At 36.7% G+C, this 17,200-nt stretch overlaps 1 protein-coding gene across 1 annotated transcript; it reads right to left on the bottom strand.

Annotated features, from left to right (window-relative positions):
- Positions 1-11,561: 11,561 nt before the first annotated feature.
- On the bottom strand, positions 11,562-14,026 carry LOC122058031. The gene is made up of 4 exons (XM_042620426.1): positions 13,763-14,026; positions 13,452-13,649; positions 12,149-12,340; positions 11,562-11,926 (listed from the first exon to the last, which is right to left on the bottom strand). Exons 1-4 carry the CDS (start codon positions 13,766-13,768, stop codon positions 11,876-11,878), a joined length of 447 nt encoding a protein of 148 aa, XP_042476360.1. The 5' UTR covers positions 13,769-14,026; the 3' UTR covers positions 11,562-11,875.
- Between the last annotated feature and the right edge of the window lie 3,174 nt (positions 14,027-17,200).

Below are 17,200 nucleotides of genomic sequence, written 5' to 3'. Positions count from 1 at the left end.
AAGTTAACACCATGCATGAGTAATTCCACCACCAATTTGATCTTATTTCAATTAATTAAAAGAAATCCTAGGCTTTAGGTTTCCGAAATAAACCCTCAACCAAATCGGGTACTAATTGGGTCCAGAAATCTGGGGATTTCTGCAGTGAAGGGCAATCTTGGGCTTCACAAACAATTTCCCCCCTTTAAAATTTAATTTTTATCTTATCCCTATACTGGCCGAATGCTACCGTAATTGGAATCACAGATATAAGTTCAGATTCCTCACCTTTCTTGTACTCTTAAGGTGTGCATGTAGCTCTATCATGGTTCTGAGCTTCATTTTTTTTTTCTCACTGGAGCAGCACTATGGTAGCATCCCCTTGTTGTGGACAGCACCGGAGTGCATGTATGCATGATGGCGGCAGCAGCCATAGCTGCAGGAGCAGCAGCAACAGCAGCAAGGAGAAGCTGCTCCACACTCTCTCCTTCCTTTCTTCTTCCCTTCTTCTTTCCTTTTCTCTTCTTTCTTCTTTTCGCTATTTCTCTTTGTTCACAACAGAAAGAAAGAGAGGAAGAATTGACTCTCCCCCCTCCTATTTATACGCTGGACAAACTAAGGTCTGTTTGGCCTAAAGTCATTTTACAAAAAAAACTCATTTTTGTCCGATTTCAAACTCAAATAACTTTCCATAGGAAATGGGTTTTAACAGGGAATTAGTTGCTTTATAACCCTTAAACATTCCCTTAATTATGGTAGAAAGTGAATAGAAAAACCCGTTCAATTGGTGGGACCCACAGAGGAAAATCCTCAGTTCTGGGCATTTTTCCCCCAGGATAGGCAGACCAGTTGGCCAAAACCTCTCCAGCCAATTGTGCCCTGTTTGATCCTCTGCTATCCAACCTTTTGTCTAAGTGTTACCCACCTCATGTGGGACCCTTTCCACTATTGTAGGCACTCTCAAGCCCACTTTAATTAAGATCCCCTTGTTCCTTCTTTCTCACCTACACTAGTAATTATAATTTCTTTCCACCTATACCCTTTTCTTATAAAAATTTTCATTTCTAGGACTAGGGTTCTAAAATCAGGGTGTTACATATCATGTTTTCCTCATTAGAGATGAATATATATATATAGAAGTATATGTTTTAATATGTTTCTTACACAACTAAGGACATTACAAACAAATGAAGTATAAAATTGTACATAAACAATTCAGAGAATGAAATTTAGGATAAATTATTCCGAAAAAACTCTAAAATAATTATAGAATTTAATACGACAACAAGTTGCTCCTATTCCTTCAGTTGTACTTTAATTAGCAAGAGTAACTAGTTTTGGTTCCCTGAGCGTTGAAACCAGATCAAGTAACCTCAAATAAATATTAGGTATGAAAAATACACACCAAATAACAGTGCTAAAAAATATAATATGTCCAACTAACAAATTAACTACATAAAAGTCACAACTGTAACTACATTTCTATCCTTTGGGCTAAGAATGCATTGGTCCTCTTGCAAATCCAAATTTACTGTGAAAATACAAATACTTTTACCACTTTTAGGACTTAGAAGCCTCTAAGTTATTATCCTTTTCATACATGTATTTTCTTTAACTTGGGTGACGTTACCTTTTGGCAAATGTCAGTAACTTTGCTGCAATTGAAAAAACTATGAAAGAATAGGATGTGCCACTTTGGTGGATTCCACCCAACATTTTAATAGCTTTTTATAAATATACTATGCATCATAGCATGTGCAGAAACTCACACTGAGTTTAATTCTAATATATCTATTCATTTTAAGGTGTTTTAAGCATGACATAGAAGCAACATGAAGTGAATTTCCAGCATATTTTAGTCATAAATAATTTTTCAATACCATGGTAATGATAAACCAACACAAAACCTTAAAAAAAGTTCTAAAACATCTAAAGTGGGTTCGAAAATAAAATAATTCTTTTGCTTAAAAAGCAACCGATTACACTGAATTTATTCTCCTACAGTAACATCCTTCCACTAGCAACCTAGTATATTGAATTTATCCTCCCACTTGGTTCGACTAGTAATAAATTAATCTATTTATTAGAATAAAAAATCATTTATATGTGAAATACACCAAAACTCTTTCACATAAGTGCAAAACTAAAGGAAGCCAAACATTTTCATCAATTAATGTTCATAAACATGTTTTAAAAAACAATGACAGTGTTTAAGAACTTGGTATTCGATTTATCAAAACCGATACTAATCTAACCCAACCAATCCGAATTAATCCAATCAGATTGTAAAAATAACACATGAGATAAACCTAAACCTATGGTTATAGCCATGTAACATTCATCTACCCTCTTGCCATTGATCAATTGTCCAATACCTTTTAGGACATAACTCTTTTATTTAAAAGTATAATACTAAACTTTTGATTTGATTTTTTTAGTACAAAAATCTAGGTCTTGGAGGTAGATGTAGACTTCCATATCCTCAAGCCACTTTTAAAGACATTTAATTTATTGATTTAATTCAAGAATAATCCATTCAACATGCAATTAAATCATGTATTTATCCTAAGCATGTATACCAGTGAAATTAAAAACAATATTACATCACTAACCATTAAATATAACCAGAGTGTCAACCGTAATTATATTCTCAACCTTTGGGCTTGAAATGCATTGGTCCACTAAAAAATTGCAATGACTACGAGTGCTCTTCAACTTAAAAAATTACTTCCACCTTTGGATGAATAACAATTTCTATGTTAATGTTTACCTCTAGTATGCTTGTATTTATCTTTGATAATGCCACCTTTTGGGGGAGGATTACCTAATTTTTTGCGTCTTTAAAAATAAGGCAAAACCCTTGAGTTACATACCCATTGCAGTAACCTTGGATTTTACTATTTTGGTGGATTTCATCCATTCCATTACATAGGTTGCAATCACACTTGGCAGCTTAAATTTGTGGATTAGGTTCATTAAACCGTATACAAGCATAGCTAATCAAAACAATTGCAAATGAAATTAGTGTCTTAGACTAGACCACATCTACATTTTATTGCTAGTAAGTAAGCCATGATACACCAAGGTTTTGATCAAATTCACTGATTAAACAATGAATTAATAGAATATGTAAAAAATGTCCACTTATACAAATTTTTTCAAACCGGATCCACATGATTACCAAACACAGTCATATATCATATCAAATTAAAAAGCACGAAGAAAATGAATTCAACGTAAAAAATCACGTCAAAAAATTCATCTGTACGAACAATTTAAAGTATGCTACCAATTTTTTTTTTAATAACCTTTTCGGGTCAACCCACCTTCAACGAATTTTTTTGATGACCCAACAAAAAACCTACATGGGTCAAACTTCTAGGTCACTGGGTCATGTTGGTGGGTCAATCCAATAGAACCGGTCCATCCCAGTAATCAGTTCGTTTTAACCACTTTGATTTGGTTTATCATGGTAAAAAAAAAAAAACCTTATTTAATTTTCTGCTCTCAACAAAGCTTGAAGCTTGAATCAATAGGTCAGAAACATAACTACTAATCAAGTTATCACAATGGAAACCTGTGAAGGAAGAATTCAAATAAAAGTATAAATCAATAAATGTACGGTAATTAATTTTTTTTCTTCTAGTCACTGATTGTTGGCGGCATATCCAGTCAACTCCGACATGTGACACATATCGCTGCATACGTCTTGTTATCCCTTACAATTTTCATGTAGATTTTTTTTTTCTTTCGAGACCTCTAGATGAAGGTAAAACGATGATTTTCATAGATTTGGGACTCAAACCTTATACAAAATCATTTTTCAATTGATTTCTCTTAATTCTAACATCATAGAATTGGCTCTGATACCAATTCTTAGGGATTATATTTCATAAAATTATATGAATAACTCCATAGTGTTTAGAATACATGTACCAATCATAAAAGAGATTAACCATATACTTGTCGAGCTGATGTAGTCCTAAAACCAATCTCATCATAGTTACCTCATGGATCTTACAACGCACAAACGTGTAAATTTATCTCATCTATGATAATCACTGGGATGCCCCCATTACATATATCATAAATGGGAATAGAGAGTATATGTGTCTAAGTTTAGAAGTTTCACACGATTATTGATCATGAACCTCAATCCCATGTGCTTGAAGATTGGTCCTATGAAGATGACAATGAAGAACTATTCAATGGAGTTCCATCCGCTAAAATCTTCTGCAGCCTTTCACCCTTGGAATTCTCTCACATACATACTACTCTTGTGAGGGGAGTCAATGTTTTCAAAATCACGAAGGTATTTAAGGACAGTTGTAGGAAACTTTAACTTCTATTTATAATAGAATCCTTAAACCCTAATTCATTTCCACACTGGATTGGGTTAAAAGTTTTCTAATAAGAGTAGATCTATAACTGCTTCGGCCCAATGGATCAATCGGTATCAGTTAAGCTCACACAAAAGTCTTAACAAAACTCTTAGTTATAATTCTCAAAATTCTATCTCAATACAATAACTATAATTTTTTGGGATTCAACTTCTTTTATTTACCCTTGAATTTGGCTTTCTTAGTCATTGGATCTTCATTGGTTTTCAAATTTTAAGGATTCAGGTCCCTAGAGCAATTGGGGCACGAGAGGACTCAACTCACTTTGTCCAAGTGAGATTGATATTGAATCCATCAGAAAAGGATTCTGGCACGCTTGAGCAAGAAACAACACAGTTACCATATCATTGAAGGTTGAAGGGGAATTACTACTAACAGAAACACATGCAAACCTATAATTGAAGAAAAGTTTGCTATGACCCTTTGTCGTGATTGATGGTTTGAAAATTAATTGCAATCTCAACATGGATCATAACTAGAATAATAATTTTTTACTATAATTCTGTTGAAGATCTTATTGTGATTATGCAACAACACATTATTTATCTTTCTGAATGTACTTATTCAGATCTAAGGTTCTTGCAATAATCAACAAAGGAAAACAATTCTGATGAAGAAAATAGTTCATTATAGTGTCATGTCGTTGATACAGATAGAGTTGACAACTTTCATGGCTATTGGCTGGACAGCCAAAGACCCTCCTAGAGTTATTCAGTTACTAACAACAACACTATGAGGGAAACACCATCGATGGCTAGACTACCATTAACCAACAGGGCCTAGTTTTTATTTGCTTAGAGGCCTAAATCATAGAACGATACAACCAATCTTCTAGTAAAGTGGTTTGAAGGAAACAATGATTGGCATATCACAATTTTGATAAAGGCAAATTTATCTACTATAATCAACCAGACTACCTAGTAGAAATTAGGATGTAAACAGATTGGATACGGATCAGATGTGGTTGGATCAGGATATGGATACGGATCGAATTTGAATTTTCGACCATCTGTGTACTCTCTGACTTGTGTAATCCAGACCTTCCTCACCCTAATGAATACAATTTGCTCTTAATCCATATTTCTAGGTTGCCTTAGTTCTTTTCCTCATTCTCTAGAACTTGTCTAAACTTCAAGAACCCTCAAAATCATTAATTGATTATCTAATTGGATATGATAATTATTTTTCGAATAATTCGAATTTAAATCCGAATATCCTTTGACTAGATATAGATGTAGATTTGAACTCAAATTTTGACTATCCATTTACAATCCTAGTAGAAACTCAATAATTGGTAAAAAAGATCATCTTTGAAAAGAAAATAGCTTACATTAAGGGATTTCCAATGACAAAATCATAGTCATGCACTTCAGGACACACTCCTTCCAACACAGAGGACGGTTTCAAGCATTAAACTCAATAAAAGTAATTGCATAGAGTTAAGAAAAAAAAAAGAATCCCAATTTAATTAAAAAAAATAAATAAAGCTCTTGCATTCGAAATCATCCTAAAAAAATAGGGCTTGACAAATTCAGAACCAGTTCAATCATATTTCATAAAGCCTCCTTTGTATTTTAAGTTGTCCATTTCTTTTCAACCACTTTCAGTAGCATAACCTATCTATTAATAATATATATATTTTTTTGGAGGGGGGGTGGTTTAAACATCAATATTAGATATTGAACAATTTATGATTTACTCTCCTATTTAACTTATCGGCGAGTGTTTCTTGTCCAATGCCAAAAAATTCATCCCACCTATTAGGGGAGAGAAGACGAAGAGAGGGTGGGGGTTGCTAGCTGAGGCTACGCCCTTGGACAAGAATCATTTCCACTTAATCGGATTTCCGAGATGAAGACTAAGACACCATTTGACAACCCTCCGTTTCTGCCATTTCTGTGTTTTCTTGTTCCCAGAAATAAAGAAACAGCCTAAAAAACATTTTATAAAATTGTTCTGTTACACCCGTTTCTAGAAACATAAATCAAAATTTATGCCTATTTACAATTCTAAAAATGACTTTCAACTTGTTTCGTAATTTCTAGAAATGAATTTGAGAGGAAAAAAAAATGTTGTTGTGCCCGATAAATCTCTCAACTATTTAAACCTAAAAAGAGGCAACCGAACCCTCTCTCCCTTTTGGGCATCCGATGATACTATTGGATTTTTTAGTGGCATTATGTCTGCAAAAAACGTTTCGAGAAACAGGTTTATGAAACACCAAAAAATCTGCTTTTGTTTTCGGAAACGTGAAAAATCGTTTCGTCTATTTCTAGACACAGAAACAATAGAAACGTTGTCAAACGGTGCCTAAGGGTGTCAATTCGGTTTAGTATAGTATTTGGTATATCATTGGTTTAGTATATTGTATATATACCTCATTTTGATACTGTATTGAATACCAACTTGGTACAAGACCTCATCTGATACCATACTGAATCTATTCAGTTCAGTATTTGGTACCGGTGTTTGGTACAATATGGGTACGGTATGGTACTGTGTTTTTTAAATCATACTAAATACGGGCTTGGTATGTATGCCTCATACCGGCTTGGTATTTGGTATAGTATGGTACGGTATGGTGTGTTTTTAAAATACACCCCATACCGATATCATACCGAATACCAACTTGGCATGTATACATCATACCAATATCGTACCGGATTTAATTCAATTTGGTTCAGTACCAGCAATTGATATGGTATCGGTTTTGGCGTTTGGTATTCGGTACACATTGACACCCTTAGCTGAAGTTGATGGAATCGGCGCCTCTCTAATTAGTGGGTTACCCAATTAGTACCCAATTAACGATCCAACGACTGGAAGTACTCGAACATGCATCCCAACACATGGGAGTGTATCCCATGTCAGCCTAACCGGTTGATGGCTAATTGAACGGCCCAATAATTGAAGAGGATCTTTTTCCGAAGTGGACCGCTAGACTATCTATCATAAATAAGAGCCACATCAGATAAACCTATCCAAGCTCACCGAGCCCATCTTGGTATTTTGCTTCCGTTGGGCTCAGGCTGAGCAGGTGAAAACCAGTTAAGTAAATGGATTGGGTTGGCCTTACTATTGCCCTGATCGACCTTAGGCATGGGCTTGGGCTTGGGCTTGTTCTATCATGTAGCCCACCCAACATAACTGATGCCTACCCTAAGTGCCCCAACATTATTGATGCCTAGCCTAAGTTCCCTATCATCAAGGAAAGGGGCTCCAACACAGCACAAATTTCACCCCTAATTTCTTTAGCTCAACTTGTGTCCTGAACTGGACTTGGCTATCCGTGGACAACAATAGCGTTCAGTGCCATGGGTCTAGTGCCTTAAAGATAATTCTTTAATTTGATACCCCTTTTCCTAGGTTTTGAGGATGGGGGTGACCTATAAACAATGATCATATCTGAATCTAAACTATTGGGACCTTTTCTCATTTTATTTTAATGAAATGAAGATTATCTACATCATGGGCGTGTCTTTCTATCTTCCCATATTAAATTCTCTCGATGATAGTAACTGAATTTTTATATTTGTTGGCAGTACCACTTCAACCAAAAAAATATGATAGGAGACAACAGTAGTTACTTTTGTGGGTGAGTGTGACCCTTGCACTAGACATCCGGAGGTGAAATAATCATCCTGTCTACATGAAAGCGAAAATGTTTTTTTTTGTGGGCTCCCATTGGTCTTTGCATACGGATAGGAATCACACTTCCCTACAGGAAGTATGTGACAAGAGTCGATCTTTAGACCTTCCACACTCCTGGCGCCTACTCTACAAGCAGAGGCTGCAACCAGTGCTATGCACTGGATCCACTATAACTTAAAATTCTAATTTAGTAACTTTTGTTGCTTCTTATAAGTTTTATTATCTTTATCGGTAGTTTATGGAAGTATACATTATTATCTTTATTTTTAAATATGAGTATCAATAGCAAGAAGTCTTGGTTGATTTACTATACATCAAAACCTTATGATGTACAATAAATCATTGAGAAGAATGGGAAATATACGTCATTGGTTTGGTTACAGATAAATTTTTAAAAAATTAATTATTTAAATGTATCCTTTTCAAAAAAAAGGGAAAGGGTTTTGTGCCAACAACATGCACAAAGCCATTGGATAGGGGGTGAGGGTTTATCAACAGTTTTGTGCATGATCATGCACTATGCACAACCGTTCGCACAATCTATTAACTGAGAAAAAAAATCGTTGGCTAAGAAACAATTAGAAGGCTTTCAACTATGTCATTCATTTCTACCACTTTTCATGCCTTTCTTCATGCCCTTGGTTTACCCATCACAACTTGAATATTTTGGTTTTTTAATTGATAAGTTACAGGTAAAATTGACGAGATGAAAGAGGCAGATTTTTTTGTCATTTTGATTATTAAATACTAGAGAATTTCCTTAATTAAAACACATGTCAAATTTAGTTGCTTTATCTTTTTTTTATGAAAAATCTAATTTTCATCGATGATTAATTTACAATGTCAAATTGAATTGAAAACCAACTTATAAATAAAAACATGGGACGGACAACTCCACAAAAGTATAGGGGCCCAAAGAAATTTCTTTTTTTTGTTTTGGTTGAAGCCTAAAGAAAAGGCTTTCCCCACTGTATTTATTTTATTGGAAAAATACTTTCGACGCAAAACCACCCAACACTCTCCGTCCAAAAGAAAATTTTGCCCGACCATGCTGCTGTGACTATAAACTTGCAAAGTTAAATATTTGCCATGAAGAAGATGGTATTGGTATTGGTATACAAAATTAACTTTGCTGGACCCATGTATCTGATTTTTTTTTCTTTTGTATCTTAAGTACTCAACCACGAATAAGGAAGGCAAAATAATGGATGATGTTGTATAAGGAATTAGAGTTGGGTAGGTGAAGTGGCGGGCGCGTTTGGAATATTGTGTGATTGACTTCTCCTTCACAACTTAAAAGAAAATTTACTAGGACAATAATGTGGCAAAAAATGATGTTGAAGTAGAATGTTAGGCGGTGAAGAAATTAGGGGTGTCAAGTGGCCGGTCGGGATGGATTTGTTTTGGTCGGGCTTATCCAGACTCGGCCAATTTCTAGGGTTACATCGTGAACGTCCATTTGCCTAAACGGGCTTAGCTTGGGTGGGCATGGTATGATTGATAATTGGATTGATCCGTTTCGAGCTTTAATCGGGCTGCCATAATTTGATTATAATCAGGCTATATACCTATTTAACTTTAAATGAGCTTTAAAAGGGCTCTCTTTGAAATTGGTCTCCTAAATGGAATTGAAGAGGAATACCAATAAAATGAGGCAGAGACGGACATATCAAAGAAAGATCCCATAGTTTAAATAGATTAAGCGATCTTTAACCCACGAAACTCAAATCAATTAAACTATGTCTGAAAGGATTTAGATCCTCTATGCCGCAACATGTGTCCAACATGCATCCAACGCCTAGAAACGCCTTGGGGTATTTACGATTGCCTTGGGCTCCGTGCCAAGCCGTTTATGATTATTGGATATGCACTGGACACCATGTTGCACCACAGAGGAGTTAAATCCTATCTGTACAACCCAATTTTAGTAAGTTCAAATCAATTAAACTATGCCTTAAAAAGATGATTGTTTAGATAACAATTGCCACTATCTCAACTATACATATCACAATAGCCCTAGCACTAAATACAAGTAGTATTAAAGTGAGAGTTATTTGAGGTGGCATAACATACGTACGTTGAGTGATTTGATTTCGATCAAAAAAACTAAAAAGGTCTAATATAGGCAGAAGTATGGAGGAATGATATGCATAACCTAGAGAGTAAAGACAATTAACGAGTATAAATTTAAATATAACTGATTGAAAAGAAATGATCTATGTAATCAACCACAGTTAATTGGAATAAAATTGAATTATTGTTGTATCCTAAATATTCAACTATTATCAACTTACATATTTTATATTGACTTCTCAATGATTTTTCTTAAAATTTAAATATATATGGGGGACATACCAACCTACGCACCTAACCTGGACCACTACCACATAAGCCAAAAAGCAAGACTAACAGGTGTTTGGGGGAGGAGAGGGGGGGGGGTGGGGTTCGGTATTCTACCCTTTGCCGTATGGTACTGTCATTTGATTTTTCAAGACCTGCCACTGTGCAGAGTTCGGACACAATTAGTAACAACAGAAAAGAACTTAAAAGGCTTCCAACATTCATTCATTATTTTGTCACTAGTAGCCCCCACCTTACAGTAATTACAATCCCCCTTTCGTCATGACATCGTCAGACATCTGTGATCCAATCCAACCCAACCCAACTTTCACCGCTCCTCTGCTTAAGCTTTAATGTGATCAGGTCATGTTAACCACTAAGAAGTGAGAATTCATAATGCACAGCAGCAAAGGTCTGTCTTGGGTTCCATTAACAATTTTTGTTATGTTTCACTGTATAAAATCATGGATTGTAACTGAACCGCCGAGTTTAGATGAGTGTGTCGCGTGTAGCAGGTCTCACATGTTCTCTCAGGCATTACATCCAACAGTATGGACCCTTGGTTTCCAATGTATGAAACACCTCAAAAGTGCTCTGAAATTATGCCACTTTGGGTGTCATTTGTCAATTCTTTTGTCTTTCCTGCTTCCACAATATTCCTCGAAAATTACTTATCACAAGAAGATTAGAAGAGACCGGTAAGGTGAAGACACGCCCTCAAGGTCACTCTTTGCACGCCTGAAAAAAGACTAGTGCTTTCCTACCCATCTCTCTTTTTTTCAAAGACCACACTCATCATAGTCTCCATGCTTTATACCTTATCCCCATCAGGCCATGCTCTAGCCCTTGACATGCGTTTCATAGATTATATTATTTATGTGGATTGATGTCCACCGTTATCAAGAGGAAATTGGTCACCCTTTGTCCCTTAAAGTCAATGCACAGTTATTTCAGATTGTTTGCTTTTGGAAAGTTTTCTTTATTAAACCTTTAAAACTAAAGCACCAAACATAGATCATGACTAGATAAATCTATTTAACTTAGCTTAACAACCACGTTCAACTTTTCTATCCAATAATGCTGGCTGGGTTGCTCAGAGCTACCCTAGAACCTACCCGTCTTTTTATACTACTTTGTTATTTGTGAAATTTGGAAAAGAATCATCAAAACAATGAAAAGAAACCCACAATGTAAAGATCAAAACTATTCTTCGTTTCCAAAACTCCAATTAACACTATTCTCTGTTCTTTCAATGTCAACAAAGATTCAAAGTAGGAACCACGGCTAGAACCAAAAAGGGTTCAAGAACTTGGCTTTACAAGCACTATCAGATACTATAAGATCAAAAACACCAAAAAGAAAGCATCTTTTTTCCTTCTTTCTCCTTTTCCATGAAATATAATCATGGGGTTTACAATATGTCATCAACCTTTTGTGGAAACACAAGTTCCTAAATCCTTACACCACACATATATCACATCAAGTGTGTGCACCATATAAACATATCAAGCAGCACAAGCAGGCACTAGGCATGAGAAGAAACCCAATTTCTTCTTCTGCAAGAAAAAAGAAAAGATTAAACCGTTAGAAAATGATTCACATGTTACGGTAAGCTAACATTTTCTTGGGACTTGGTGTAACAGGATTCAGAACTAGGTAATTAGGAGGGCTCAAAATAAACTTTTAAGAAGATAAAAGTAAAATTCCATTTTTTTAATGATAAGAACAGAGGAGGGGGGATAGGGTCATCATGTAGGGTTGGAACTTGGAAGGCTTACCCTACGAGGGTAGTTGTGAAGGAGCTCCGGGGGAATTTTGTACAGATCTTCATCAACAGCTTTAGGAGCTCTAGGTGGATGATATGAATGTGGTTTCTGTTCTGAGCTTGGCTGTTCCGTCACGTCACAGACTCTACCTTGTTTCCTCTGCTCCTTGACATGCGTTGGATAACGTTTTTCCCCTCCTTTTGCCTGCATCATTCTCGACACGTCTATGTCATTAATTTCATTAAACTCACCCCATAATTATACGTATACACATACAACAATGTACAGGGATAGGTGACTCGATACATGCAGTTCGTATACCTATACACATGAACATAGAAACAGAGAGAATATGAAGCAAAGAACCATAAAAAAATGTACCGACTCACGCAGAGGAAAAGAAGCAAAGAACCCATTCCATAAAAGAATAATAATAAGAACAGAAAGATGAAGAACCCATATCGGTGATGAGGAAATGTCCTACATTTGAACTGCTGAAATGGAGAATTTATACTAGTCTTGGAGAGATGGCACCATGTACTGATGCACGCAGAGCAAAAGAAGTAAAGAACCCATTCCATAAAAAATAAAAAAAAAGAACAAAAATATGAAGAACCCATGAGTGATGAGGAAATATATCCTACATTTGAACAGCTGAAACGGATAATTTAAGCAGTCTCCGAGTCTCTGAGAGAGAGAGAGAGAGAGAGAGAGAGAGAGAGATGGATGATGAGAAACAGAGGATAAGAAGCATGTGGATATTAGGGAAATCTCGTCCAATTGAGTTTTGGATACAGGAATGGCGAATTTAAAAAATATTAGAGAGATGAGACAAGGATGGAAAGTAAAGAATACCCATGTGGGTGAAGAGGAAACCTCCTCCATTACTAGTGTAGAATGGAGAGATGGCTCCTAGATGTACTGATGCACGCAGAGGAAAAGCAAAGAACCCATTCCATAAAAAAGAAAAAAAAATATGAACCCATAGGAGTGATAAGAGGAAATATCCTACGTTTGAACTGCTGAAATGGAGAATTTAAGGAGAGAGAGAGAGAGAGAGAGAGAGAGAGAGAGAGAGAGAGAGATGGAAGAGAAGAAACAGAGGAAAAGATGCCATGTGGATATTAGGGAAATCTCGTCCATTTGAGGTTTGGATACAGGAATGGTGAATTTAAGAAATACTAGAGAAATGAGACATAAGGATGGAAAGTAAAGAATACCCCTGTGGGTGAAGAGGAAACCTCCTCCATTACTTGTGTAGAATGGAGATTTTAAGAGAAATTGATAAGGAAAAAAAACAGAGAAAGGTTCCTACCTTGCGGCGAGAAACAACAGTCTTGACGGGTTTCTTAAGATCATCTCCATAGAAATCGTCTACAACATACAAATCACGCTCTTCAGAGCTGTAACGAATCAGCCCAGCTTGTCTAGCAGACTCGAAGTACTGAGTAATAGGGAGATCATTGGCATAATCCCAGTTACCAAATGCAGGAATATGGCTTCGTCTGTAGTCCTAAAATATCCAGATGAGAACAAGTAAGTCAGTACTCAAGAGACCCTTGTAAAAGAAACAAAGAGTGATTGTGATCTATGACTTTCGAGTGATGGTTTGTCAATCAAACTTACATCCATGGCTGCTGCCGCGACAGAGGAAGGGGAGGAACCGCCTCTGGAGTAGAACAAAGAGAGAATCCAAGAGCTCTCTAAGCAAAAGGACTAGTCTTTTGTTTCTCCGTTGTGAATGTGGAACTGGGAGAAAAGGTTAGGAGACCCAAAAAAGGCAAAGGAGAGAGAGAGATCCTGAGGATCATATTGGCATAAATTCTAACCAATTAAATAGACTGAAAGGAAAGGGTCCTCAGTATTCCCAGTTTCTAAACAGAGGTGCGTCTTGGCTCTTGCACAGAGAGAGAGAGAGAGAGAGAGAGAGAGAGAGAGAGAGAGGCCCTTTTCAACTTTTACTTTTTTTAGTTTGCTTTTGCTTCTTGTCGCTGGTAATCTCTTATTCCAATGAGATTCTAAAGGTCGTCTCGGATCTCAAGGCATGGATTAACCTTACCCCACTTACAACGCAGGGTGAGAGAGAGAGAGTAAAACCAACTGAAAAGGAAAGGAGAGGAAACGAACAAAGCGGAGAGAGGGTGTTTCTGTCTCTACACTATAAGTCTACAGTGGTCTTGGCTTGGCTTTGTTTGTGTATACGGAGGGGTGAGGCTCCAGTGATTTCTTCTGTCCAGATTTCCATTCTCAACCTCCTCGACGAGTGAAATGCTCTGTAGCTTTGACCTACATTGGTTTCATAGGCTTTTGGGTATAGTGCTAAATGACTATAAAACCCTTCTATTTCTACAGTATCCTGAGGATAAAAAAATAAAGAAAGTGGGGCTGGGGGGTTCACAGGTCCACAGGTCCACAGTCCACAAGTAGTAAGATTTGAAAGATAAAAACAAAGGTGAAAAGGGGGATGAGCAGAAGGGTGGCAGGTCAACCCAAACGGCAACAGCAGGAGAGTGGAGCAGGTGAAGTAGTGAACCGTAGAGTTAAAGAAGCTTGGAAGAGAATGGAATGGATAGCACTTAGGAGGACTAATTAAGGAGCCAGCCTAGGAGGAGCCTAGGAGGAGAGCAGTGGGGTTATGGGTTCACTTTTTGTTCTCCTCATAAAGACTGCCTGACAATGCCCCAGTGCCGGCAGAGAGGGGGAAGAGCTCGAATTCTCAAGTGGAAGAGAGAGAGAGAGGGGCTACTGACTTACCGTATCACGTTGACGGTATGGCTTAAAAGTAAACAAAAGACTTTGGGAAATGTACTCGTAAACAGCCTTCTTTCTACTGTTAATTTTGGGGTTTGATATGAATCTAAAGATTTCAAAAATTTCAAATCAGAGCATACGGGACTTGCCTATCGGCTCTCTATTGATTCAAATCAAATCAGAGTTACTGGGGAATTTACTTGACATAATCTGTGGAGTTTTTAGAAAATAATATTAGAAAAATCAATTTACTGATATGGGATCGGCTAAGAATCGATCTCAAACTATGATGTTGGTGCCATCATTTGCATTGAAAAAAAAATTGGTTAAGGATGTGTTTGATTGAGTAAATCAAATGTTGCATCCATTGAATATGGATGTCAATCTTGTGACAGATATTCTTCTAAATTACCTATCTAACTGAAAAATCGTTTGGCTGTCTTGAGTCTAGTACATAATTCTTGTTGGAAAATTGTTTGATTACCTTGAATTTGTGTAGTGATTCTTCATATAAAACTATTTGGTTATCCTAATCATGTATAGTGATTCTTCCTATAAAATTGTTTGATTACATTGAAGTGGTACAATCACTTGCTTCAAGCTTCTCCGCCCAGCCCTTCATAACATATGGATCATTGACGGCCACACAAATTACAAAATCAATCCCTTTGGCTTGGAGCTTATCGATGTTGTTCTTGTAACTAGACGCATGAGCTTTAGAACAAACCTCCAGTGAATGTGCCCTGGACAATGAGATGGGTAGAGCATCAATTGTTTGTTCCATTGACAAAGCAGATAAGATTTCATAGAAAATACATAATGTTGGATAAAAAGAGTTTGCAAATGCTAACAAATAATATAGGACCTCACAAATGCACACAAAATTGTCGCATAAAAGCTTCGAACGCTCAATCAATGTAATTATGTCAAGTTCCACAAAAAAAACAGAGTAATTATGTTCAAATTAAAATTATGCAACCCATTTGGCAGATCAAGCAACTAAAGAAAATGTTAAAATTTTAAATTTCAATACTAGGAAATTTTTAGGTGAAAGAAACTGCATCTTCAACCAAATTTCTTGAAAAAGCATCAGTTACCCACCAACATGAACAAATGAGGCAAATGGAACAAAATCAAGACAAAAAATATCCAGTTATGGCAGATAAATGAATAAATAAGAAAAGCAGAAACGAGGGCAAAAAATAAAAGAAGAGAAGGAAATGAACTTACAGGGAGCCCAAATATCAACGATGTTAGTTCCAATTGAAACAGACGCAAAATCCCTCGAAACAATAGCTCAAGTCCCAGTCGCCATCCACTGCATCGAACTGCCATCCGATCGCCTGAGAATTGCAGAAGCCATGGTTCTCTCTCTCTCTCTCTCTCTCTCTCTCTCTCTCTCTCTCTCTCTCTCTCTCTCTCTCTCTCTCTCTCTCTCTCTCTCTCTCTCTCTCTCTCTTATGATTAGCGCAGATTCAGAGAAGAAAGCTAGGGTGATCTTTCTGGAATTGAATAGTTATTAAGGGATCAACCGCAGGGGATTAGACTGTAGAGTCATCGGCGGTAGACTCTATTTCATTCGTGGGGGAGAGGATACCGAACCAGTCGTCGGGGGACCGGGGGGTAGACTGTTTCCTTCGTGGGTGAGAGGGTATCAAACTAGTTGTGAAGCTCAAGTTGGTGAAGGTCGCGGGTTTAATGGCTTCCGTAGAGTATCTTTTCCATTTTTCCCTTTTATATTAAGGTGCAAGAATGTTGTTCAGATCTGAATGTTGGTGTTGATGTAAACTCAAATTTAAGAGACATCCTTTGTAATATGGTCATTCATTGGAAAGAGGTGCATCATATATGGGGGTCATCCTAGTGGAACCAAACAACCCAGAAATTAAAAAATTACAATTCTAAAGAATGTCTTCCAATTGGTTTACCTAACCAAACACACCCTAAATCATCCGACCAGGCTGATGCTTTCTGTTGGTGGTGTCTTTTGGGTCCACTCTTTGGGTGGTCCGAAATGAATTAATGGGGTTCCTTGAAAGAAAGGGTGCGGGGCAAACCTCTTGGTTTCGGTTTTAAAGAAAGAAACAGACTAGGGCCTAATTATCCTATATTCAAAATATTTTTAGATTATTTAATATAGCAATTTGTGGAGTTTCTGCTGAATGCAACTCAGGAACGTCTACGGATTATATCCCTTGAACTTCTATATCAATTTTTTGCCAAGTTAATCAACAAGGATTGGGTTGCGCCATATATATGAAAGAGTATAAAATAATAATGTATTTGGAGACTCAAATAGCATGACAGGGTCTA

Source organism: Macadamia integrifolia, chromosome 2, assembly GCF_013358625.1.
Source record: "Macadamia integrifolia cultivar HAES 741 chromosome 2, SCU_Mint_v3, whole genome shotgun sequence".
Taxonomy (NCBI): Eukaryota; Viridiplantae; Streptophyta; class Magnoliopsida; order Proteales; family Proteaceae; genus Macadamia; species Macadamia integrifolia.
This window is presented reverse-complemented; position numbering and strand designations above follow the sequence as displayed.